This window comes from Raphanus sativus, chromosome 2, assembly GCF_000801105.2.
Source record: "Raphanus sativus cultivar WK10039 chromosome 2, ASM80110v3, whole genome shotgun sequence".
Classification (NCBI taxonomy): domain Eukaryota; kingdom Viridiplantae; phylum Streptophyta; class Magnoliopsida; order Brassicales; family Brassicaceae; genus Raphanus; species Raphanus sativus.
The window spans coordinates 34,669,894-34,694,458 of record NC_079512.1 but is presented as its reverse complement, the minus strand read 5'-3'; the positions used below and the strand labels follow the sequence as shown (position 1 = coordinate 34,694,458).

The 24,565-nt window shown below is 37.1% G+C and overlaps 6 protein-coding genes, 1 long non-coding RNA gene and 1 other non-coding gene across 8 annotated transcripts; 4 read left to right on the top strand and 4 right to left on the bottom strand.

Moving 5' to 3' along the window:
* Nucleotides 1-2,373: 2,373 nt before the first annotated feature.
* LOC108818661 (uncharacterized) lies at nt 2,374-2,947 on the bottom strand. Its single transcript, XR_001944164.2, has 2 exons — nt 2,805-2,947; nt 2,374-2,669 (listed from the first exon to the last, which is right to left on the bottom strand). It is a non-coding gene; the product is annotated as an uncharacterized LOC108818661 (long non-coding RNA).
* LOC108818641 (NAC domain-containing protein 72) lies at nt 2,686-4,139 on the top strand. The gene is made up of 3 exons (XM_018591561.2): nt 2,686-2,942; nt 3,079-3,347; nt 3,437-4,139. Exons 1-3 carry the CDS (start codon nt 2,762-2,764, stop codon nt 3,884-3,886), a joined length of 900 nt encoding a protein of 299 aa, XP_018447063.1. The 5' UTR covers nt 2,686-2,761; the 3' UTR covers nt 3,887-4,139.
* Nucleotides 4,140-4,221: 82 nt separating this feature from the next.
* On the bottom strand, nt 4,222-4,294 carry TRNAF-GAA (transfer RNA phenylalanine (anticodon GAA)). Its single transcript has one exon. It is a non-coding gene; the product is annotated as a tRNA-Phe (tRNA).
* A 419-nt stretch (nt 4,295-4,713) lies between these two features.
* Nucleotides 4,714-5,676, bottom strand: LOC130508086 (uncharacterized). Its single transcript, XM_057003300.1, has 3 exons — nt 5,505-5,676; nt 5,359-5,413; nt 4,714-5,022 (listed from the first exon to the last, which is right to left on the bottom strand). The coding sequence occupies exons 1-3, from the start codon at nt 5,596-5,598 to the stop codon at nt 4,860-4,862; spliced, it is 312 nt and encodes a 103-aa protein (XP_056859280.1). The 5' UTR covers nt 5,599-5,676; the 3' UTR covers nt 4,714-4,859.
* Nucleotides 5,677-5,796: 120 nt separating this feature from the next.
* Nucleotides 5,797-11,565, top strand: LOC108840346 (myosin-4). The gene is made up of 25 exons (XM_057003299.1): nt 5,797-5,883; nt 5,984-6,315; nt 6,432-6,536; nt 6,609-6,752; nt 6,839-6,989; nt 7,100-7,127; nt 7,216-7,384; nt 7,473-7,536; nt 7,646-7,659; nt 7,742-7,826; nt 8,008-8,111; nt 8,201-8,339; nt 8,425-8,543; nt 8,625-8,777; nt 8,854-8,943; nt 9,032-9,109; nt 9,198-9,356; nt 9,464-9,649; nt 9,721-9,926; nt 10,017-10,149; nt 10,228-10,357; nt 10,442-10,549; nt 10,641-10,759; nt 10,831-11,043; nt 11,120-11,565. The coding sequence occupies exons 2-25, from the start codon at nt 6,025-6,027 to the stop codon at nt 11,447-11,449; spliced, it is 3,318 nt and encodes a 1,105-aa protein (XP_056859279.1). The 5' UTR covers nt 5,797-5,883; nt 5,984-6,024; the 3' UTR covers nt 11,450-11,565.
* Nucleotides 11,566-11,956: 391 nt separating this feature from the next.
* On the bottom strand, nt 11,957-12,758 carry LOC130508087 (uncharacterized). Its single transcript, XM_057003301.1, has 2 exons — nt 12,457-12,758; nt 11,957-12,288 (listed from the first exon to the last, which is right to left on the bottom strand). Exons 1-2 carry the CDS (start codon nt 12,592-12,594, stop codon nt 12,121-12,123), a joined length of 306 nt encoding a protein of 101 aa, XP_056859281.1. The 5' UTR covers nt 12,595-12,758; the 3' UTR covers nt 11,957-12,120.
* A 1,725-nt stretch (nt 12,759-14,483) lies between these two features.
* On the top strand, nt 14,484-16,433 carry LOC108825448 (uncharacterized). Its single transcript, XM_018598734.2, has 2 exons — nt 14,484-15,164; nt 15,890-16,433. The coding sequence occupies exons 1-2, from the start codon at nt 14,679-14,681 to the stop codon at nt 16,247-16,249; spliced, it is 846 nt and encodes a 281-aa protein (XP_018454236.2). The 5' UTR covers nt 14,484-14,678; the 3' UTR covers nt 16,250-16,433.
* Nucleotides 16,434-16,914: 481 nt separating this feature from the next.
* LOC108819338 (tRNA (guanine(37)-N1)-methyltransferase 2) lies at nt 16,915-20,055 on the top strand. Its single transcript, XM_018592353.2, has 9 exons — nt 16,915-17,901; nt 17,976-18,074; nt 18,153-18,272; nt 18,378-18,544; nt 18,774-18,844; nt 19,132-19,274; nt 19,362-19,473; nt 19,541-19,653; nt 19,747-20,055. Exons 1-9 carry the CDS (start codon nt 16,981-16,983, stop codon nt 19,894-19,896), a joined length of 1,896 nt encoding a protein of 631 aa, XP_018447855.1. The 5' UTR covers nt 16,915-16,980; the 3' UTR covers nt 19,897-20,055.
* The last annotated feature ends 4,510 nt before the right edge of the window (nt 20,056-24,565 follow it).

Sequence of the window (24,565 nt, the reverse complement as noted above, 5' to 3'; positions counted from 1 at the left end):
TGTTGAAAGATAGTGTTGGTAAAAGTTATCTACATAGTAATTTAGACACACAAAAAAAAGAAGACGAACCGTCTAAAACCCGTCGACCTCTCTACCACCTACGACTAACTTAGATGAGCCTAAAATTCAGAATGGAATTGTCACCAATAACAAGCCCTTTCTCAAAAAAAAAAAAAAAAATTGTCACCAATAACTCATATACAGACCAGATTCTGCATATCTGTTACAAATGGTTTTGAATCGATGCATTTAGAAAGCATCATGCCTTTTTTATTTTCCTTTAGATAAAGCTTCGTGATCACCTCACGGTCCTCACCTATTCTCCTTTAAAGCTTTAACAAACATGTAACTTCACAAAGAAAAGCATACTTTAAAGACAGGGAATATATATGTATATGCGTGTACAACTCACAATTTGTTAGATGCGTCCATATATATTTTTTTTTTTTGTCGTCGATTTTTACAGACTCAACTAGACTCTGTAAACCATAACGGTAGCTCTGCATCCATGTGCACAACAAAGGACGTTTGTTTCCTAGCACTGCGTGCTAAGCCATCGTCCTTCAAATTTTATGTGCGAGGTACATGAATGATATCCAAGCTGTGGAAGGATTTTTTCAACGTCTTGATATCTTCTAGATAGTTAGCAAACGCTGGCCACTCCTTTGGTTTAGAAACCATCTTAACCAGTTGCAGACAATCTGTCGCGAACGTGACCTGAAACTGACGCAAATTCCTCATGCATTCCATTGCCCATACTAGATGCGTCCATATATAGTAAAACCTTTTTAGTCCATTAATATTTAAGTACTCTTAAAATGATGTTATACTAATAAATTAAAACAAATCTACGAATACAAAGATATACAAAAACTTCCAGTAATGATAATAAAACACTTACAGATAATTTTTATTTGTGAAAAGACTTTTTGTCATTTTTGTTGCAATGTCTTCCCTTATAGTGTTTTGTGACTCTATGTGTTTAGGCTTGCTCGTTGAAACACACGTAGGAGTGCTTCAAGGCGGGACTAGAGCCAACCGCATCGCTCTTGTAGAGCATGTTCGCTGAAGATTGCATCCCATGGCCCCCAAAGTCATATCACTGAGTTTTTTTTAGAACTCACTGCCTCCAAATCAGTATCATTATATAAATATTTTTTGACCTTTTGTCAAGATTATAAGAATATTATCGCTAACTGAATAGCGATTGCGGAGTTTCTAATCAACACATTTTGCAGTTATGCGCGATCGTTGAACTAGACTCTTGTCGTATCTTTGCTAATATACAAAATTATTTTCTTATAAAACAAATGGATGAGCATGTCCTCTTAATGAACAAGAATTCTCCACGTCCACTTAAATCTAAAGTTCAAAAGCAATTGAAAACGAAATGCAATTACAATAATTAAAAAAGAAAGAATAATCAAGAAGAAGAAGAACAAAAAAATCGGAACTATTATATAAAGGCTTGAGAACTATCCAGCATCTATTGTTTTCACTTGTCAACTTCTAAGGCCATTTATAGTATTTCTTGAGTGAAAGAAAACCTAATTAATCTTTTAATTTGAGTATAGAAATGGAAGAAACTATATTTTCTTATGAGAACTGAGATAATATTTTTCAAAAATATCAAAACAATAGCATCCTGTATTTTGATGTTTGTAAAAAACAATTAACAATAAAACGACTTTTACTATAAAAACTAACCAAGCTTAGAATCAAAATAAATGAGACGTAAATTAATAGTGAAAATATATACATTTGTCTTCTACATTTAGTCAGACAATCTCAGTTATATAATTAGAAAACAATATTTTGTCATTATATTTCATTAATTTTTATTTAATCATATATACGTGTCTCAAATTAACGTAGCCGTAGTTAAAAAAGTTAACGTAGCCTTTCTATTTTTATAGTTAGAACTTTCTGTCCTTATGCTATTGTTTTATTCATATTTTTGTGTCTACTGTCTAGTTTGACTATTTCATTCAAGGCTTGCCTAACTCTACCAACACGTGTACATTTCACACGAGCAGGACATTGCCTTCCACGCATGTCTAAGCCTGCTCAATAGATTTATCTGTCGATTAGTTAGTGCTTCTTACTTTTCTTTTCCCGACTGCAACGTAGTGAATGCCTCATCAAAAGATAAATCGAACTATTATTTGGAGAATCCTGATAGAGATACACATCGTTGTTAGCCTTTTTTTCTGAATTCTAGAAGAAAGGACAACTGGCTTCACAGATGTCGATTTATTTCCTCTATTCCTGACGGTTCATGAACCCGAACGGCAACAACATATATAGACGAATAATTGACTTTGAAAGCTTTGGTGATGTTACTTTAACTAGTTAGAGGTTGTGCTCAGTAAATTATTTTATAAAGATTTTATATGTCACGAACGGACCATGAGAAAATAAATGACTTCAAGAATGTTTTCTCATAGTAAAAGAAACATACATATACACATACGAAAATATTCCGCACATTTATCTCGCTCGACAAAGTTGTACAGCTCACTGACAAGGTCGGCAGTTCACAAAACGTGGCAGTTTGTCAATGGTCCAAATGGTCCACAAAGATAATCGTGATTAGATTTTACAGCAGTAAGACAAGAACGACTGTACTTATCCTCGAAGAGCCTTTCCCTTTTAACACAGCCTACCTACTATATAAAGCAGCGTTGTCCAAAAGAGATGGAAGAACATAAACATATATTCGAAAAAAACTAATTATTTGTCCGCTGAAGTAGAAAAGAGAATGGGTGTTAGAGAGAAGGATCCGTTAGCCCAATTGAGCTTACCTCCAGGTTTTCGTTTTTACCCGACAGATGAAGAGCTTCTTGTTCAGTATCTCTGTCGGAAAGTTGCAGGCTATCATTTCTCTCTCCAGATCATCGGAGATATCGATCTCTACAAGTTCGATCCTTGGGATTTGCCAAGTAAGCAACAGTTCTTGTAGGTTTTATTTGTAACGATCGTAATTTTGGGGTTAAATTTTTAGAAAGTTAAAACTAAGAGACTATTATTGTAAAGTTGCTTATCTTTTCGCTGTTGTATGGTGTCTCGCGCGCGCAGGTAAAGCTTTGTTTGGGGAGAAAGAATGGTACTTTTTTAGCCCGAGAGACCGGAAATATCCAAACGGGTCAAGACCCAATAGAGTAGCCGGGTCGGGTTATTGGAAAGCAACGGGTACTGACAAAGTCATCACGTCGGATGGTCACCGTGTCGGGATTAAAAAAGCTCTGGTTTTCTACGCCGGAAAAGCTCCAAAAGGCACGAAAACGAACTGGATCATGCACGAGTATCGACTCATCGAGCATTCTCGTAGCCATGGAAGCTCCAAGGTAAACAACAACACATCACAAAAAAAATGTATAAAAAAATCAAATCGAAATAAATTTTTTTAAAAAAGCTAAATTTGTTTTTCTTACAGTTGGATGATTGGGTGTTATGCCGAATCTACTACAAGAAGATGTCGGGATCTCAGCAGAGACAAGCTGTTGTTGCTCCCGTACAAGCTTGTCTCGAAGACCAGAGCACGAACGGGTCGCCGTCGTCTTCTTCGTCTCAGCTCGACGACGTTCTTGATTCGTTCCCGGAGATGAAAGATGTGTCTTTTAATCTTCCTCGGATGAATTCACTCAGGACGATTCTCAACGGTAATTTCGATTGGGCTAGCTTAGCTGGTCTTAACCCCATACCGGAGCTAGCTCCGGCCCTCGGATTATCGAATTACGGCGGTTACCAGTCGTTCCAGTCGGGTGTAGGAATTCGCACTTCGCAGGCTGATCAGGAGCAGAACTCGAGCGAGTTGACTCAGAGTTCCGGGTATAGCTTGAGCGGGTTTGGGCCTTCGGGTCAAATATACGAGTTTAGGGGATGAGAGATTAATGTAATTGGCTACTCATATGAGTGGACGCGGTAAAAAAAGGAAGTAAAAAAACTAAAAAAAGTCCTTGAGAGGATAGAGTGGCAATTATGTAAACAAAATAGAGAATTAAAATAGGCCTTAACCGATTCGTTTAGGCTATTCCACAAAGCAAAGGCCCTGAGATTAGATTTGATCTAAATTTACAGGCCGGAAATGTAAAAATAGCCCACACTACGTTAATGAGCTCTTTTGAAATTCTTTCTCACAGGAGAAAAGTAAATAAATATTCCAAAATATATGTCCAAAACGATGCGTTTAGAGTAGTAAGTAAAACGGAAAAAAATTGTTGCGGTGAGCGTGGATCGAACACGCGACCTTCAGATCTTCAGTCTGACGCTCTCCCAACTGAGCTATCCCCGCACTACAATATGATACGTTAACATATTTTGATGAAGTTATACTTAGTGTATAATCCAAGTGCGTTGGTGTTTGGCAAACAAATTCACACGTGGCTTGGTTCCCTAAGATGATCCTTTGTAACTTCTCCATACAGGAATAAGGCAGACACAATAGCGTCCAAAATCCAACCAAGCTGACCGGTCATAGAGAGACAAGTCAGGCCAAAAGCCAAAGCAAGGTTTCCGAGGATTCTGTAGAGACAACAAACTTGTCCAAAGAGCTAGTTGTTAGAGATCCGTTTGTATATATATATATGTCCTTGACGTTGTTGTTACACTTTGATCTTTGTTTGATGATGCTAAAAGTGATAGCCCCAGTTAACGACTTGTAATGAGTTGCACACTCCTCTGCATCTAAGTATTTGTTTAAATAACTCCTGGTAAATGACAAATATTCCCATATAATAAAAATCCATAAAAACATTAAAAAAAGTCTGTAACTAAAGGAGAAGCACAAACTTGAAGAAATTATTTCTTTTTAATGCTCAAACCTTAAAAGCTTTTCTATCTGGAAACAAAAAAAAAAATCATTCATACAATAACTTGGCGGAAAGAGTTCTCTGTTTTTTGGAAACGTTCTTGGAAGCTTTCTCTTCATACTTGTCGTGCTTAGCTATAGCTTTAGCCACAGCTTTCACCTTCCTTGCAGTCTTCGTTCTCTTCATAGGTTTTCCTTTCTTCACGCTTGTCCTAGAGAAAACAAGTAATATCATCAGAAATTAATGCAAGGGTCGCGAGGAGGTCCTAAAGAAAACATCAGACACAAAGCCAGCATGTAACTCTGACTACGAAGTTTGGTATGCATTTCATCGTTCTATGCCTTGGTACGTTCAACAAAATGATAATGTAATATGATTTTAATGACTCGAGCCAGATACAACTCAGAAGAGAGCAAATTACCACAACGGAAACTTGTAGCCAAGAGAAACCCCAACAAAAGATTTATATAAAAAATCTAACTAGCCAAACCAGAAATTAAATTGATTATTTTTATAAATATGATAATTTTCGAAAACTTGAGCTTACAGGTTACGAGTACGAGGAGCGAGTTTGGTGTCTCCGGTCTCCGAAGTGTCCATGGCTAAAACCAAAATCAAAGAAGAGCAAAGACGGATTTAAACACTTGAAATCTTAAAGATGGTGGTACTAAGCAAAGCCGAGATTCTTTTTACCTTGGGGAGCAGCTTCAGAGACGCTCTTAGTGTCGGAAACGTCCATGGAAACGTCGTCGTCTCTCTTCTTCTTCTTGTTCCTGCTCTTCGCCATGCCGCCGATTTTTGGTTTCTCGGCTAGGGCAGACAAGAGAAAAGCCTAAAGACGGAAACAAAACGAATTTGTGACACTGTTGGGGCGGGTCTATTAAATAATATTCGGGTCCCTTTATTGGGCCTATAAGTTTCTGTTTAAAGCCCATTCGATTATGAAGGAAAAAAAATATATTTCTTCATCGTTGCGCCTCGTTGGTTTTTCAAATTCTTTCTCTCTGGAATTGTCTCTCTCTCTCCTCCCCCTCCCCCCTCTCTCTAATATTTTTCTTCTCGTTGGCAAAAGGTTTTGTTATTATTATTTTTTGTTTTTCGGTTTTATTTTTTTGTTCTGTTTCGACAAACTTTCCATATCTGCAATGTTGAGAGATTCTCCGTTATAAAAGTTTTCAGATTCCGATGCATCGGTGAATTCTAGGGGAAACCAATGACTATACCTTCGTCTCCGACGATAAAAACTACACCTGAGGAGACGATGGAATCTCTTGGCCAACACGACGCGTGCGAGATGAGGTTGAAGGATAAGTCTCCGTCCCTTCCCTCTCGACGCGCATCACAAATGCCGTCGAATCGTCAATCGCTTCCGACGAGCCTCCGTGATACGATTTCGCCGGAGATAGAGACCAAAGAGGAGAAGGGTTGGAGCGAGAGAAGGAGGACAGAGCAGATCACCTCGGAGCCGGAATGTGTCAATAACGTTGAGTATTTCATCGACAAGGTTAGATTGCTTCTTTCGCAAGTTTCGGTGATGATATTGAATACATTACCGGGGTTTTTTTTCTGATACGTGCGTGCGTGTTTTAAAACTGCTTCTCTGTTTTTCGATTATTACAGAAACTTTGTGTTTGGTGTCGTGTTGGTAATGGGGGGCAGTGGCACTTGGGGAAGATACAATCTGTTTCTGGTGATGTGGCTTGTGTTGTCTTGTCCAACACGGAAGTAAGTTCTTTTGATTTTTTTATTAAAATTTCATATGATTTGGTTTTGTAATTTTGTGTTATCTTTAAAAAGGTTGTGGGAGTATCAATGAAAGAGATTCTCCCTGCAAACCCAGATGTTTTGGAGGGAGTTGATGACCTTATACAGCTTAGTTACTTGAATGAACCATCTGTTCTTTACAACCTCAGAGTCAGATACTCACAAGACTTGATTTATGTAAGCTTGTTCCAAATAAAAAATATCAGGTTTTGTTTTTGATTATTATTCATTTTTAACACAGTTTCATGTTTCTTCCATTACAGAGTAAAGCAGGACCAGTTTTGATTGCAGTGAACCCGTTTAAGAATGTTCAGATTTACGGTAACGACATTAGATCAGCCTATCAGAAGAAGGCTTTGGTTGCTCCTCATGTTTATGCAGTTGCTGATGCAGCTTTTGATGAGATGATGAGAGGTGAGCATAAAGCATTTTCTTTTCTTTTTTTATTTCTTCTCTAGTTCTTTTCCATGGTGTTGAAATAGTTATTGTCTGGTGTTTATATTGTTGAATTTTCCTTTCCGCAGAGGAGAAGAACCAATCTATCATCATAAGGTAGGACGAGGCCTTCTAATTCTGAATGGTTTTTTTTTCCTTCTAATGTTTGATATGAATAACTAACTGATAGTATCATTCCTTATAGCGGAGAAAGTGGAGCTGGGAAAACTGAGACAGCAAAGTATGCAATGCAGTACTTGGAAGCTCTTGGTGGAGGCAACTTTGGGGTGGATAATGAAATCCTAAAGACAAACTGTATACTTGAAGCTTTTGGGAATGCTAAAACATCAAGAAATGATAACTCTAGCCGATTCGTATGGAATCATTCCTCTTCTTTAGATTTGAAAGTTTCATGTCAGCCAATAAGTGGTCAGGATTCATGGTAGATCTGAATTGATGCAGGGGAAACTGATGGAGATTCATTTTAGTGCAAAGGGAAAGATATGCGGAGCCAAACTTGAAACTTGTGAGTAAACAATTTAACATTTGTCGGATTCTTTTGTCATATTTTCGTGAATATTGAGCTCACATGCATTTTTGTTTCCTGTGACTACTTTGATGCTCAATGACCACAGTTCTGCTAGAAAAGGTAATTTTTTGTTGTTGAGAAGTTTTAGTCAGTTTCCACATGTTAGCTATTCATGGACTAATAAGTAGTCTCTTTGGATCAGTCAAGAGTAGTTCAGCTCTCCAATGGCGAGAGATCCTACCATATCTTTTATGAATTGTGTGCAGGTGCTTCACCAATTCTTAAAGGTAACATTTTAAGCTGAAATATATAAGAACTGATTCAGGTATTTGATTGGTTTTGGCGCATATGATATGTTTGGAAGTGTCCCTGCCAAAGTAAAATGTAGACATATATATAAAACTTTACTTGCTCATGGCTGAGAAGCTAGGAGTTGCTACACCGTTCCTTATATGATTTTATTCACAGAGAGATTGAAGCTTAAAGCAGCAAGTGAATTCAAGTATTTGAACCAGAGCAACTGCTTAACCATTGATCGCATTGATGATGCTCAAAAATTTCACAAACTGATGGTAACTCTTTCTGTTTCATGTGCCTTTCTCTGTTTCTGATGGAGTAAGTGATCTTTGTAATTTCATAAAAGATTGTTTTGTTATTGTAGGAAGCTTTCAACACTGTTCAGATTCCTCAAGAACATCAAGAACGTGCATTTTCACTGCTTGCAGCTGTATTATGGTTAGGAAATGTATCTTTTCAAGTGATTGACAATGAAAACCATGTGGACGTGGTAGAAGATGAAGGTAAGAATATACTGACTTGTCATCTATCATGTTGTATTAATTACTGGAATAATGATTCTTATTATTTTGCTCTTGTCTATGACAGCTGTCACTAATGTAGCTATGTTAATGGGATGCAACTCAAAAGAGCTTATGGTGGTTTTGTCTACATGCAAGCTCCAAGCTGGTAGAGATTGCATTGCTAAAAGACTGACACTGCCACAGGTTTGTTTAGTCGCCATATATCAATCACACAAGAGTTTTTAATTAGTTCTATACTTTAAATGTCGATATATATATATGCAGGCGACTGATATGAGGGATTCCCTAGCAAAAATCATATATGCAAGCCTTTTCAACTGGCTTGTTGAGCAAATAAACACTTCACTTGAAGTTGGTAAACTAAGGACAGGAAGATCGATTAGTATCCTTGACATATATGGGTTTGAGTCATTCAAGGTTCGTAACTTCACTCCAGATTTGTTAGTCTTTATTTCTTTTGACTGTGTTAATGATCAGGTCTCCTTGGTTTTAGAATAATAGCTTTGAACAATTTTGCATAAACTATGCAAACGAAAGACTGCAACAACACTTCAACCGACATCTGTTTAAACTTGAACAAGAGGTGATCTTTTTTCTTTTGGAGCCTAAACTATATTTAGATATGATTTTCTAGTTCAGCTACACTTATTTGATAAATCTTCTCTGTTCAGGAATATGAAGGGGATGGAATTGATTGGACAAAGGTTGAATTCAAAGACAATCAAGAGTGTCTAGATCTTATTGAGAAGGTAATATCTAGCGTGCCATCTTTAGATTTGGTACTCATTCCATGTTTAATAAAAAAATCATCTTGTATACATATAATTGCTAGTGCAGAAACCCATTGGTTTTGTATCACTACTAGACGAGGAATCAAATTTTCCAAAGGCCACTGATACGACGTTTGCCAACAAGCTGAAGCATCATTTGAAAGCGAACTCTTGTTTCAGGGGAGAAAGAGGTCGTGGCTTTAGAGTTAGACATTATGCCGGAGAGGTCAGTTTATAACCCAAATCAAACAACTTAACGCTGTTGTTTAGCTCTTATAATATCTCCTTGGGTACTTATGAGAGTTTATTTACATTATGGTGTTTAATTAATAGGTTCTCTATGATACAAATGGCTTCCTGGAAAAGAACAGAGATCCACTGCATGTTGATCTTATCCAACTTTTGTCATCGTGCAACTGTCAATTACTGAACCTGTTTTCTTCTAAGATGCGTGACAAGTCTCTAAAGCCAGCATCCTTGTCGGAATCAATGAATCAAAGTGTTATTACAAAGTTTAAGGTAACAAGGCTTGAGTTTTGCAGTTGAAACCTTCCTTTTCTTACATTCTAACTCGCTTTCCTGCTTTACAGAGCCAACTTTTCAAGCTGATGAACAAGTTAGAAGACACCACTCCTCATTTTATCCGATGCATAAAGCCAAATTCAAATCAGCTTCCTGGAATCTACGAAGAGAATCATGTTCTACAACAGCTTAGATGTTGTGGCGTCTTGGAGATTGTTAGAATATCAAGATCAGGTTATCATACTCGGATGACACATCAGGATCTTGTAGCAAGGTGTGGTCTCTCAACTTCACTGATCCGCTTTGTCGTTACATGTATTCCTAAGCTTTTTTTTTTGTCTTTGTTAACTTGTGCATGGACTAGATATGGATTCTTACTGGACACAAAACTCTCCCAGGATCCACTTAGCACATCAGATTCTATTATGAAACAATTCAATCTTCCTCCTGAAATGTATCAAGTTGGATATAGAAAAATATACCTTAGAACTGGGCAAGTAAGTATTTTTTTTTACATGTTGATGTCATGATCTATCTACAATAGTAACACTTTCATTTTTTTTGTACTTTAATAGATTGGCCTACTTGAGGAAAGAAGAGAATATGTTCTGTGCGGTGTAATTGGATTACAGAAGCATTTTCGTGGTTATAAGTCCCGTGAATACTTCCACAATATGAAGAATTCAGCATTGATACTTCAATCTTGTAATCATTGACATATGTCTCATGTTAACTTTATAGATATGCTTATTTGATTTTTTTTTTGGCTAACTTGTTCTGCTTTCACAGATATCCGCGGTGAAAATGCCAGGAGAAACTACATTGCAGTGAAAACACCGGCTACAGTTTCCTCAGCAGTAAATAGAGAGCTTGATGCAGTCATACACTTGCAATATGGTAAAAAAAAATGAGTATCTTCCTTATGGCATCAAAGAACTTGTGTTTCCATCTTGTATGAGATTATAAATCTATTCACCCTTTTATGTAGTGGTACGAAGATGGTTGGTTCGCAAGCAGTTAAAGAACAGTGTGCAATTGAAGAAACATTCACACAATGAGAAGAAAAAAACGAAAAGAAGGTCAAGGAGGAAAGTTTCAGAAGTCAAGGTAATATTTTGCATATGATGTATGTAAGTTAACTATCCACTGCTGAAACTTTGATTACCTTTCTTGTTTAGGACCTTCCTTTAGAGCAGATTCAAGTCCAACCTTGCGCTCTAGCTGATCTCCAGAGCCGTGTTCAGAAAGTTGAAACAGCTATCATGCAGAAGGAAGATGAAAACATTGCACTGAAGGAGGAGTTGCAACGATTTGAGGAAAGATGGTTAGAGCACGAAACAAGAATGAAGTCAATGGAGGAAACATGGCAAAAACATATCTCTTCAATGCAGGTAAAAACAGTGTAACGCATTTACATACTTATGATTGTATAATCTTCCAATTAAAATTGGAATATGGTCTTTGCAGATGAGTCTGGAAGCTGCATGTAATACTATGTCCCCTGGAACTCCTCAACCAAAAGATCTCAACGGTGGTAGCTTGAATGATGTTAAGGATATTTATGTAGAAGTTGATCAACGTAGAGTCGTATTTGATGAAGATGTGAAGCGTCATGTGGAAATGGAATTGGAACGAGAGTCGATTGCAATGAATAAGCAGCATGCAGAAGAAGAACTCACTAGGCTTAAGTCAAGATTTGAGAAGTGGAAGAAAGATTACAAAGCGAGACTACGAGGGACAAAGGCAAGGCTCCGGTTAAATGGACACAGGAACTGGTGTGGCAAGAAAAGCTTTTGAAGTTACATCTTTTTCTCATAATGTCATGTACCGAATTCATATTAGTTTTTAGGACTTTTAACCCATGTAAATTCCACATTAATCAAATTTACTATCTCTGTATATTTACAAGCTAACCGGAGGGTAAGAAAAAAAAACTAAGCAAATTTGATCTATGATCACAAGGTTTCACACATTAAATATGAAAAAGTTGAAAAAGAAGAAAAGTTTTTGAACCGCATGAATTGAGATCTTGGGATGTTTTCGTATATGTTTATACCTGTGAACGTTCTTTTTACCCAAGCGATATATAATTTTGTTATTATAGGCAAATTGTATAGGTTTATAACTCAAAACCAATTAACGTTTAAGTTTTTTTTTGTTGTCACTACTCATACGATTAGATCAAATTTTAGCCAATAGTAAGGTTTTTTTAAAGAACAATTATATCTGACCCCCTTTGATCTACATAAGTAATCTCTTTTGCCAAGAAATCGGCACCAACATTATATATCTTCGGGATATGGATTAAAATAAAAGTCTGAAAGGTATCATGTAATATGCGGAAAGAAGCGAAAATGTTACTTACACACCGGAAAAAACGATTGAAATGACTGAAAAACTAGAATAAATTAAACACTGCATGGATCCAAATAAATACTTGATTATCTTCACAATATTTTCTGAATTGGTTACACTGTTGGTCCGGACTCTACTTCACCTGCTGATCCCTTAAAGAGTAAAATGGTAAGGTTGCCAACGGAGAAATGGATGAAGCAGCCACTACAATGAGTCAGGAACGATCCGAAATGCGTCCCCGCAATACACTGCCACCCCAATCCATATTTTCTATCAAATTCCTGAAAATTTTGAAAATATTTATCAAAGATTTGAATATCATTGTCCGCGAAATCTACTGGTGAATTTGTGACAACATTCAATTCCACATTAATTTCAATACAGGTCCTTTCAAGATTTATAGCACTAAGGTTATCATGGTTTTTTTAAGTAATACAGTAATTACGAACCTTCTTGATGAAACGAGCGATTTGAGTGGGCTCGGTGACATCAAAGCAATCAAGGGCTTTGGCGGCCAAACTAAGAGCATCTTCCTTCATTGTTTGCTTCATATCTGTCTCGCCCATCACTGCTTTCCCTTCTAACATCCTTTAACTTTTTTTGAAAAAGTGATTATTTTTAGCTTGAGAATATAAGAGAACCAAGTGAGTTTATGCAATGTTATATATGGAAAAAAATGCAGGGTGGTATGTGAATGAAGCTCCTAGATTGTGGTGGAGATTTTGTTGGAACTTAGAAGAAGTTTGTTTTGTTCTTTTGGCTGGTCGTGTGGATTCATCAACCACATGGATTTGAATGGACCGGTGATATGTGGTCAAAACAAACCATACAATCGATTTCAAATATGAATATATATACAACATATATCATTAGCTATAATCATTAACTGATCATTGTATTTGGATTTGGTAAAAAGGGTATGCTTTCTTATTTGGTCCCGGCACATTTTTTTGAATTTTCTTCTCTACATTAGGGTGAGAATAAATTGTTAATTATACGTATTTAGCTATATAATATAGTGCGACTATGGCAATTAAGGATACAAGAGTTTAGTACACATTAAGCTGAATCCATCTGATCTCCTATACAAGATCATCAGTAGTGTTGGTAACGTGTCATACTAATGCATAGCATGTGTTTTAAAAACATGACAGGCTGTTTAAAAACATAACATGGTATGTATGTTTACATGCACTAATGATTGCACGATATTGTAACATATGGCACATACAAGCAGTCCAAATTATAGAACTGTATGTTATTTAAAGTAATATAGGGCCCAAACATATAAAAAGAAAATAAATACACTGCTAATTTGGATGTTGTAAAGAAAACAAAATTATGAGTGGATATAATTGAACAAATGCACGATCAAGATTAGAGGACCCAAATGAGTGAAGGGACGAAGAAGGGACAAAACATATGTGGTTCTCCTCCTTTTGGAAGCTAATTGTTCATAAATGAAAAAAGAACAATAAACCAAAGAAATTTCGAATGGAACTCCTTCACCAAATAACTTTCAACTCCAATTTTTTATGAAATTAATTGAAATTTGGTTGTTGTTTTTCCTTTTTCCTTTTTGCTAAAAAGTCTAGTTTTTTATTAGCTGGAATCTGTAAAACAAGTACTAGACGATCAAGGCCTTTTCTCAAAAAAAAAAAAAAAAATCCCAAAACTCGCTCATGTATTCACTTCCACTGCTTTTACTATGGTCAGTGCAGTGAGATTTCTTCTGTACTCTCTTGTGTATATTACTCCACAATATATGCATATAATAAGTATTATCACTATACATAAGTTACGAAAATATTTCCACACACAATCAATTAGGATTTTGCTTTACTACAAAAGTAAGTGTCGTAGCTCTCTCTCTCTTTCACTGTATAACACACATGGGATTTTATTGCTTTGTGTTAGTTGCTTTGTGTGGACCCAAGGTGCAGTGGAATCGGTAGTTCAGTCAGAACAAGCTGGCCACAATGTGGCTGCAGGCCTGCAGCTAATGCAAATCAGCTATGATTAGTGTTGAATACGTATCAGCTGTATTAATTCAAGATTCTGTTTTTCAAATTTGTTTTCGCTGTATCTTTCTTTTGCTCTTTGTTTTGTTATATTCCTTCCATCAACAAGCTTATGATTTCTAACTGTTAAATTAATGTGTATTATATTTATTAGTTTAGTTACTAGTGAATCTTTGTTTTAACAAAAAAAAAAAGTTCGTTGCCGACATCGAACAACCATACACCTGTCTTAACCGACATGTCACTGACCTTTCTTCCTTCAGACCTAGGCCTATTCATACCAATTCTAAAGCCAAAAATAAGAAACTTTCCGGTTGTCAAAAAAAGAACAACTTTTCAAAATATTTGCCAAACATTTCTTTTATTTAACAATTTGGAAAATTACAGCTTTCGCAACCGAATCTTTATCTAAAAAATATTAATATAAATACTTTTTGGGTAAAGAAGACTTTGCCGCTTTTCTCTCTTTACCTCTCAACGTGTTAGCCTTTTTTTCTTCCTCCTCAAGATTCTCAACTTCGCTGACAATCTCACAATTTTTCTCGGGGAAAAAAAAACATCTTCTTGATTCTCTGTTTCCTTTTCTTTCTCCGCTTTTCCTTCTTTCTTAATATATCTTTGGGAGGCGAAGAGACGGGCAGTTTCCTCCGATGTCGCGCCGTCTTTTCGCCTGTTTTCGCGGCAAGAAATCTTCATCCTCCACGAGTAAACCTAACTCCGGTAACAACTCCGCCGCCGTATCCGATGACGTTCCTGCCGGAGACGGACCCGTTCTCGTCCAGCTTTTCTCGTCTCAGGGATGCAAAACGTCGCCAGCGGCGGAGATGCTCATGTCCAGGCTCGGCCGAGGTGATTTCGACGCTCAGATCCGTGGAGGAGAAGACGGTGGTTCTGTATCTCCGGCGATGGTTCTGGTCTTCCACGTCGATTACTGGGACTACAAGGGCTGGAAGGATCCGTACGGGTCGAGCCAGTGGACGGTGAGGCAGAAGGCGTACGTGGAGGCGTTGAATCTTGACACGATGTTCACTCCGCAGCTTGTAATCCAAGGAAGATCTCAACTGGTCGATAACGAGGAAGAGACTCTGCTCAAATCTATCGTGGAAGCTCCTAGGTTTCCTTCTCCCGCGTTCAAGGTGAGTTGTATTCTTTTCAACATCTTATATGTTTTGATTCTGATGTGAAACACTCAAAGATATGATGTGAATGTTGCGGCAGTGATTCATACATATAGGTTTTAGTAGCAAATTCATAGAGATGAGGCTTAGGAGGAACTAGGGTTATGATTGATTAGAACTCATGTTTATGTGATTGGGACATACATACACTGAAAGTCTGAAACAGAGTTATGAATGTTTGAAAGTCTCTCCATGTGAAACTTGCTTAGTAAGTTACTACGATTAGGTCTTTACATCATACCTTTTGTCTTCTAAACATCTATTATAGCATATGCTTTGATGCCTGAAGATTCAACAGCACGTTCTTGTATCTGAATCTGTGTTTGAATAATGTGTGTCCTATAGTTTTTTTACTGTAAGAATACAGCAATAGAGAGAACTGAAAGTGGTCAATGTGTATTTTTGAAGATAGTTTAATAAGTATTATGACATAGAAGGTAGATTTGCGGATGCAGAGTAAGCTTCTATGGCATTAGAATAAACGAGTTTTGGTGATAGCTAAGTTGCTGACTAAACAACATCTATGAGAAATTTTGATTCATACCCGTCTTCTCGTAGATGTGTGTCCCACGATTAGCTACATAGCTAAACTGGTTTGAAATCGATGTGGCTCACTCTTCTTTTGTTTTTCCCTCTACACACGTAAGCTTGATCAGTAATTTTTTTTTCTCTGTCTTTACCAGGCGAGTTTCCAGAGACCAACCTCAGAGACACTGCAAGTATCACTAACGGGAGCTTTGAGGATGAAAGTAGACGGGAACGGACTAGACATAATGGTGGCGTTATATGAAACGGGGCTGGTGACAGACTGTGAGAGAGGAGAGAACGAAGGAAGAATGTTGTCGAATGACTACGTCGTAAGAAAGATGGAGAAGATGTGCACTGTGAAAGACGTAACAGCGAAGAAGTCGGTGTCCGGGACTGCTCATTTCACGCTCTGGGATGGATTCAACAGCAGCAAATGTGGTGTCGCTGTCTTTCTTCAAAACTCGTCTCTTCATATCTTTGGTACTCAGAGTTTTAAGTTGCCTGATGAGATTTGATTTACTCCTTATAATCTGAAAACCTTTGGCTTTAAACACGATTTGTTTTTTTTTCTCTCTCTGTCGCTCATGTTTTTTTCTTGCTTTGTGAATCCATTTCTCCGCAGTGGAATTACTGTTTGTACAGTTATATGGTGTGGCTCTTTACCTGGTTTTAGGTCTTATATATTTTTGATTTCTAACTTATGTGATTTTAACCATTCTCATGCTTATTCATTTGGACGCTTTGAGTTAAGCTTTTTTCAGTTAAACATTTTGTATTTATGTTGCGCCGGTTCTGAGGGATGATATGGTACGGAACATTCTAATGTGAGTTGCACAATTATGCATCCGAGGAAGAAATAACAACAGACAATGATTTGCCACGAATTTGTTCTCTATATTTGTTTTTACATGTTACTTTGTGTCTTCCAAACACTTTGATAACCCATCAATTTCTATTTACTATGCCAGTTTGAGATAATAATTGATGTACCTCCTTGTTACGTATCATTGCCCTCAAGATCTTGGTCAATCTATCTTCTATTAGTATATGCTGTTTAGGCAGTGACTGAATTTTATTTGATGGTTTCCTACTCTAAGCGACATCGTTTCTCTTAATGGTATCTGACGATGAACGACGTCGTTTCTTGGCTGTAAACAAAATTAGAACAAAGGAAGACGAGAACCTAGTCTGTCTTCTAAAAGCAAGTGAGATATCGTCATCTCTCCTTACCGATGAAATCTCTCTGATGCGCGCAAACGCGGGAAATGTGACCTTTGTGATGATGATGTCAAAGCTATCTCTTTTCCGAGGAGCAAATTCGCTTCCTTTCCCACTCTTATCTTCCTCCTACTCGTCTCGTTTCATCCATAAACCTCCTAAAACCCTCCTTATCCTCTGCTCCTTCTCCACTAACCTCACCTCCCTCCCCTACGGCCCGTCTCTTCTGAGAGGGAAGAAGAAGAAGCCTCCTTTGCTGCTCAGCGACCTCAGTTTAGCTTCGACGCGTCGAGACAGAGATGCCCGTCGACGCAAAATCGGAGATTTCGAGGAACCGGATGCTCTCCTCGACGAAGACGAGTTCACTAGGGTTTTCGAGGTTTCGGCGGTTCGAGTTCCCGCGAAGGACTGTTTCGCGCTCGAGAATCGTCTCCGTGGTCATCTCCTTAACTGGCCCAGGATACGGAACATCGCTAGGGTTCCCGGAGATGAAATTGACGAAGACGTGGTGAAGCTATTAGGCCGTGCGAGCGATGAAGAAGAAGAGGAAGATAGTGTTGTTGACTCTGTTGACCGGAGGATAAGAGGGAAAGCAGAAGGGGACGGGGAGAGATTGAGTCCTGTGTTGCATAGAGATCAGCTCGCCAGGACGTTTAACTCAACTGGGTATCTCAAATTCAGAAACTTGGCTAAGATTTCTAGACCTAAGAGGAAGAGGAGGACGGAGAGAACAGAGGGGAAGGAGAAGGTTAACAAAGGAAGCAGTCGGAATGAGTTTGCTGTGGTGGAAGTTGTGGAAGATCAAGGAGGAGGTGATGGGGATTTTGAAGGGTTGTTAGGAGAAGGGTATGGTAGTTGTAGAGGAAGGTGGAGAGGTTCAACAAGGTTATTGCTTTTGGATGAGAGATATTCCGGTGAGGAAGTTCAAGACTTGCCTGAGGCTATCAAGGTGATCAGTCTTAGCTTTAAAGTTTCTGTTTTCTTGTTAGTTCTCTGGTGTATGATATGGTTTCTACTTGTTAGGTTCTGTTCGAAGAAGCTAAGAAGACTGATGCAAGCTTAAGTTTCGAGCTTGTAAGATGTAGACTGACTCTGTTCTATGACTATTGGCCAATGAACGAGGTAAATGATGGGACTTTTTTTTTTTTGAATTTGGAAGATAAGAGTTGGTTTGCTTATAAAAGTATGTGTTGGTGTAAGGTATTGGAAGCTTTACTACCAAAGGGTATGATTGTGCCTTCTGCATTTGAGATGGTGGGTCATATTGCGCATCTCAACCTTAGAGACGAGCATCTACCTTACAAGAGGCTCATTGCTAAGGTGATTAGTGGACATTGCCTAACTCTGAAATAAATAAAAAATTCCCCAGCTTCAGATATTTGAATCTCGCGAGTTGTGTTGTATTTTTTTTCTATTTCTTGTCAGGTAGTTCTGGATAAGAATCAGCCAAAGATACAAACGGTTGTGAATAAGATTGATCCTATTCACAATGACTTCAGAACAATGCAGTTAGAGGTTTTAGCTGGAAACCATTCCCTGGTGACTATGGTTGTTGAAAATGGACTGCGCTTTCATGTTGATTTAGCTAGAGTGTATGTATCTTCTTTCTCACTAATGAGTCTTTCTTTGTGCTATTTGGACTTATCTTAGCTCTCACTTTCCTCATTTGGGTGATCAAATCAGCTCCTGCTAAAACTGTCTAACACCAAAATATGTTTATGTTTGACTGTAAAGAATGTGTTCTTATTGTATCTCTTGTGAGCGTAACTAGCGTTGTATTTGTTCATAACTTGACATTTTTTTTCTTTTTTTTTATGCAAGATATTGGAATTCGAAACTTGGAACAGAGAGACAGAGACTTTTGCTTGGCTTCGACCACAATGACGTTGTCTGTATGTTTGCTACTTAGATCTATCTAACTTTGAGGGTACACCATGAAAATATTGCTGTTGCTCTCTATAGAACTCTCCATTTATGATTTTAGACCACTGGTTCCCACTAAAAATGATTGCCGGTGCATTCCTAATTGTTGGTCTTGAATCTTGCCAGTTTCTGTTGCATAAGAAGCATCAGCTGTCTTATTCTATTGCTAGTTTACAGTTCTTCTGTCTGTTTTGGTGTAGATTTGGAAATTTGTTGTTGTGTTTGGTTCAAATTACTCTGTTGTTATATGAGACAGGTGATGTTTTCGCTGGAGTTGGTCCAATCGCACTTGCTGCAGCAAGAATAGTAAAACGTGTATACGCCAATGACCTGAACCCTCATGCAGTAGAATTCATGGAGCAAAATAGTGTTGTCAATAAGCTCGAGAAGAGAATCGAGGTCAATTCAAACAAACTCCAACCACTTTTTTTTTGTTTCAGATTTTAAACCATTTTGTACATTTCTGAATCTTCTACCCTTGTCTAGGTCTTTAACATGGATGGAAGAAGATTCATAAAGGCTATGTTTTCAAGCGATAAGGGTCAAAAAGTCACCCAAGTAGTCATGAATTTACCTAAAGATGCTGCTGAATCTCTAGGTTTGAATACTATCAGCTTCCTTTTGTGCTGGCTCACAGTCCACTCTTAACCCCTCTACTTAAACAGATGCATTTTGCGGAGTATACAACGATAGGCATAGAGATGAAGGCTTGTCTTTCCCAACCATCCATGTCTATGGATTTTCTAAGGCTGCTGATCCAGAATTCGACTTCCACGAGGTCCAGACCAATTAAAACCCTTCAAACTCTATCATCTAAACCACTTCTTTAACGTTTGAATAATGTCTAATCTGCGGTTTTGAAATTTTGCAGCGGATACGGATTGCACTATCGGAGGTGGCCGTGGACGTCAAAATGCGGAAGGTAAGACTCGTGGCTCCAGGAAAATGGATGCTTTGTGCTTCCTTCGTACTCCCCAAGAGTGTAGCCTTCTCAAGAAAAGCTATAAATGATGTAGATTAAGAAAGAAAGTGCAATACATGGCAGAATATAGGGACATATTTGCAAATACAAAACTTGTATTGTACTTTCAGCCTGTAATATTTGCAGTGTCTTGTTGAAGAACAAGACAACTAACAAGTGAAAGGGACAATAGCTTCTGTTATAATTATTTATTCAATACTTGAAAGAAAAAAAATTCTTTCACAATACAAAGTCACAAACCCTATTTAATAGCTTTCTACTCTTGGACACAGAATATCTGGTGCTCAGATTTGTCTCTGTCTATTCGACGGTCCAGATTTCAACATTGTTTCTGATCCTGTCCCTCCATTCTAAACTTTTTACTTTCAAAAATTAACTTAACAAGTAAAAACCCCTTGTAGGTTTTTCCTTCGTCCTTGTTTTGGCCAGTGTCTTTGTACTTGTAGGTTTAATCAAATCTGCTAATTGTTGCTATATCAAGAGATCAGACCCATCGGTTTAGTATTTTTTCTATTCAAACAATCCAATATTGAGCACTACACTTGTGCGTGTCCGGTTTAGAGGGTTTTAATTAGATGTGGTGAGAATACTGAGAATTGTAGAATCTAGATACTATTACAAGGGCAAATCTGTAATTTACCTGAATAAAGTCTACAACAACTGTACTAATGAGAGAAAGCAGAGAATCTCAGTTGGAGATTGAGATCTAAGAGCATCTCCAATGGTGTTACCACCATTGGAGTCCTTAGCAATACTAAATTATTATTTTTTAAAAAAAAAATTTTTTTTGAATAGTTAAGGACTCTAGTTAAAATTATATGTTCAATGGTGTTTTCCATTTTGAAGTTCTTAGTAATATGAGATACAATAGAGGTTTCCAATGTCTAGGAAGATTCATAATGCTATGATTTAAAACGAAGTACGACGGCAGCAAAATCCTAATATATTTCTATGGACATTTGGGTGGTGATGATTTTAGATACATATCTTCATCAGTGCCTGCGGTCAAATAGAGAGTATCATAAAGATCAATCTCTACTGTTTTCCATAAGATTATCTATATGGGAAAATGGTTTACCTTCAGATATATTGGATAGGTTGGTTCTTCCTGAAGCTTGACCACACTACTAGTTGCTGCTTCAATATCTTCCACTGCAACAAGAAATAGAACTCAGTACAACCCAAAGTTAACATCAAGACGTGCAATTAGGTACCGTGCTTATTAGTGGTTTTCTTACAGTTATCATCATTGCTGCATGATCGCTCTGAAGGAATGATATCTTCTTCATGCGGCACAGCGAAGCCTGCAAAAGAGAAGGAAAGTCCAAGGGAAGCACTAGAACAGGGTGTGCACTTTTGGCCTTCCTTATGTGTGTGTTCCTTCTGTTGTTGCTCTGTTTGTTACTGCTGCCACTTTGGCTCGGTGATGACACAGAAAAACACAGATATAAGAAAAACAGAGCAATAACAAAATCTTTATCTTTACCTATATCTAAAATCTTTATCGTTACCAGTCATCTAAACATAACACAGAAAAACACAGATATAAGAAAGGTTTGTATAATCAATAACAAAATCGATCTTAGTTCAAAATATATGATGGAAAAACCTTTTCAATAATTCCAGAAACTTGCAAGTTCGCCATCTTTGCTAGACCTTATCGATTCACCCCTTCCAACTGCATCAAACAAGGGATCCTTCAGTCACAGCAAAGCAATGCAACTCAAACAAACTCTCGGTATAGTTCAATACGTCACAAACATAGTCATAAGAACAAAGGAGAAGCCCCGAACAAAGGACTGATTCTCTCCCTGTACCAAAACCTAATCGATTTCCCTAAGAAAACTTATGATCAATCGCAGATCACAATCAAGAAGTTCGGTTCAATCAATCCAAGTACCTTCACACCAAAACCCTAGGACTACGACTACGAATACCAAAAGAGTTAGCGCCAGACATCATCATCAGACTTCTCGATGTGGTGCTAAACATCAAAAGAGGAGGAAATCCTCACCTCACAAGACGAAATCGACGAAAGAGATAGCCCAACGGGAATGGAAGCAGAGAGGAGAAAGAGATCGCCAAACAAAACACAATAGTCTCCCACCCAATGGCAACATGCCACCTCTATAAGGATTCGGTCCATATAATCCTTATTTAGAGACCAATCCTTAGTTAATTTAGTTTTTATATTATTATTTTATTTATAATAATCTAGGTTTGTGTGCTAAGGATTTTCATCATCCCCCATTGTGGATGGTCTAAAGTAATGATAGTAGAAATCTGGAAATTAAATTCTTAGAAAAGAAGAAATGAGAAAAAAAAGATGAGAGATGGAGATGTGGTCCAAAGGGAGGTTTAAGGAAGGGTTTGCAAGTTTGTATGAAAATAGATAGATAAGGAAGACCATGTATAAAGCCAAAACTAACAGTTGCTCTCTTTCATTTTTACTTATCTTTATAATTCTCACTGCCCCAAAATTCATCTCATTTATTCACCTACTCTGCTTCCTTTTGTACCCTCTTGTCTACATTTACTCATTTTATTATTATCCCACAATGTGCATAGTATATTGTTATGATTGCATATGTGAAGACTCTAATAGAGATCTCTATAAGAAACAAAAGTATACACCATGTTTTTAAACAGAGTATAAGTTACATATTTTTCTGAATGTTTTCGCATATAAAGTACAGAGGTAAAGATATTGTACCATTTTGGTAAGGTTTATCAACGTTCGTTATATAAATTTGATCACCGTGTTATGAGTTGCAGCAACATACTCTATATGAAATGCAATATAAACATTGCTTCTGAAACATGTAATAATTTGATCTCATTTAATTTTCATTAACCAAAGACAGTGTAATTTGTTATCTTGGTTTCGGTCTTAGATAGGAGTATAAGACCAGTAGAATTTAAAATATCAATTGGTAAAAGAGAAGATAGAAGGGATCCAATCATTCTTAGAAAGGACACAATATGCTTCACGGATCCCAAAAATCTTTCCATGCCTGCCTAAACCCAGCAATATAAATCAAACCTTCACACACTTCACCTCCTTCACACGTGCCGGAAAAACCCTAGCAGTAGCCGCGCAATGACCCTAAACAATGGTCCCCCTTATTACATGTATGAATTGGACCACACTCCGTAACTTAACATGAAAGCACATGTGGGGTCCCCCGTTCGTCCTTTGCCCTACAACAACATCTTCACACAGTCCCTTGTCCTAGCCCGCAATACAATCTACGCGGTATCTATAGTAAATCATCCATATTTATTCCGGTTTCATATTAAAAGAAGGGAATAAAAAATCATTTAAACCATATTCCCATATTAAATCAAATTTATAGTTTTTTTTTTATAGTTCATTTTAGTCTTATTTAGTTTTCTCTCTCCGTTATAGATCATAAATTAATCTTATCAAACAACTAAACTTATATACGTTTTGAACTAAACCAACTTTTCAATAATCTTTGCTAGCTCAACGATCAGCTGTTAATTAAGCACAAGATATAACACACTAATTTTGAAAGTCAAGCTAAACTGCATTGGATAGTTTCTCTTCTCTCTCCATCTATTAATAACTTGTCGTTTATTCTCGCCTCCCACTCTATGCTTCTAGGATCATTGTAGATATGTTGGGTTGGTCACGCGGTTTGGATCTTTTTCCAAGTGATCTTATTCCACTTTTTACTTTTCATATATTATTGAGTTCTAGCAAAAGAATTCCGAGCGCAAAAAAGTTTGCACGACAACACTCTTGCATAATTTGCGTAGTAGTCTTGAAAAATTTATGCTTATATTTGTAATAGCATCATGTGATGGACAGTGATTTCAGAGGATTGCTCCTAAGATTAATATAGTAAATTTATATTGCCAATACAATAAATACTTTGAAATAATTAAAACTTTCTAATTGTAGGTGTTGGGCTGGAGCAAAAATTAACCTGGAGGCAGCTTTAAAATGTTTCCTTATATGATGCAGCCATCATTTCTACTCTACTACCTATCCCGACTCCTTCTCGTATTTCACGTCACTTACAATTCCTTTTGCTTTATTGATCTATCTTCTCATCTCATGTGTAGCAATAAATATAATATAGTCGAATTTTAAAATGCATATATCACATATTTTGAATAAATACACATATTTTGCATATAAACATTTCAAATTTTATTTCTGTAATGAAAAGATTAGTATACATTTGTATTATGCACATATGATACATTTGTATTATAGCTAAAAATGTCGACCGTCGCCGTAGATTAATTTATAAGCTTAATCTTAATTATTTATGGTCTAAATGAGATGATAATAAAAATATTTATATGAATAAAAAATAAATATAACTGCAACTGTAACTCGACTTGCATATTTTGGATGATATGAGCCGAGTAAAATCACGTTGTTTCAGACATTGCTCGCTACAATCGGCGAATGGTCTCATGTCCCGACACCTGTTAACTTCTCCGCGGGTTTTATGTTATATTCGTGTAGCATACGCTCTGTTTCTATTGGAGCGTGGTTCACATGTCACGACTAAGTCTTGCATCAATCTCTGATACGCTTTGAAAATATTAAGATGTCTTTTATTATTATCAAGCATTTAAATTCCTATAATTTCCTAGTTTTTTTTATAATTCCCTAGTTTATCATTATATATTACACAAATTAAGGATGCTCGTTGTAAAATATTGGACT

What these genes read in the sequence shown, in the direction of transcription:
- LOC108818641 (XM_018591561.2), top strand. Translation starts at nt 2,762, where the DNA reads ATGGGTGTTAGAGAGAAGGATCCGTTAGCCCAATTGAGCTTACCTCCA. An exon ending in CGATCCTTGGGATTTGCCAA is followed by an intron (nt 2,943 to 3,078) that starts GTAAGCAACAGT and finishes TCGCGCGCGCAG; the next exon opens with GTAAAGCTTTGTTTGGGGAG. An exon ending in GTAGCCATGGAAGCTCCAAG is followed by an intron (nt 3,348 to 3,436) that starts GTAAACAACAAC and finishes TTTTTCTTACAG; the next exon opens with TTGGATGATTGGGTGTTATG.
- LOC130508086 (XM_057003300.1), bottom strand. Translation starts at nt 5,598, where the DNA reads ATGGCGAAGAGCAGGAACAAGAAGAAGAAGAGAGACGACGACGTTTCC. An exon ending in CTCTGAAGCTGCTCCCCAAG is followed by an intron (nt 5,414 to 5,504) that starts GTAAAAAGAATC and finishes TTTTGGTTTTAG; the next exon opens with CCATGGACACTTCGGAGACC. An exon ending in GCTCCTCGTACTCGTAACCT is followed by an intron (nt 5,023 to 5,358) that starts GTAAGCTCAAGT and finishes TGTTTTCTCTAG; the next exon opens with GACAAGCGTGAAGAAAGGAA.
- LOC108840346 (XM_057003299.1), top strand. Translation starts at nt 6,025, where the DNA reads ATGACTATACCTTCGTCTCCGACGATAAAAACTACACCTGAGGAGACG. An exon ending in TTGTCTTGTCCAACACGGAA is followed by an intron (nt 6,537 to 6,608) that starts GTAAGTTCTTTT and finishes ATCTTTAAAAAG; the next exon opens with GTTGTGGGAGTATCAATGAA. An exon ending in AGTCATACACTTGCAATATG is followed by an intron (nt 10,550 to 10,640) that starts GTAAAAAAAAAT and finishes CCTTTTATGTAG; the next exon opens with TGGTACGAAGATGGTTGGTT.
- LOC130508087 (XM_057003301.1), bottom strand. Translation starts at nt 12,594, where the DNA reads ATGTTAGAAGGGAAAGCAGTGATGGGCGAGACAGATATGAAGCAAACA. An exon ending in TCGCTCGTTTCATCAAGAAG is followed by an intron (nt 12,289 to 12,456) that starts GTTCGTAATTAC and finishes CAAAATTTTCAG; the next exon opens with GAATTTGATAGAAAATATGG.
- LOC108825448 (XM_018598734.2), top strand. Translation starts at nt 14,679, where the DNA reads ATGTCGCGCCGTCTTTTCGCCTGTTTTCGCGGCAAGAAATCTTCATCC. An exon ending in TTCCTTCTCCCGCGTTCAAG is followed by an intron (nt 15,165 to 15,889) that starts GTGAGTTGTATT and finishes TGTCTTTACCAG; the next exon opens with GCGAGTTTCCAGAGACCAAC.
- LOC108819338 (XM_018592353.2), top strand. Translation starts at nt 16,981, where the DNA reads ATGCGCGCAAACGCGGGAAATGTGACCTTTGTGATGATGATGTCAAAG. An exon ending in ACTTGCCTGAGGCTATCAAG is followed by an intron (nt 17,902 to 17,975) that starts GTGATCAGTCTT and finishes TCTACTTGTTAG; the next exon opens with GTTCTGTTCGAAGAAGCTAA. An exon ending in ACAAGAGGCTCATTGCTAAG is followed by an intron (nt 18,273 to 18,377) that starts GTGATTAGTGGA and finishes ATTTCTTGTCAG; the next exon opens with GTAGTTCTGGATAAGAATCA.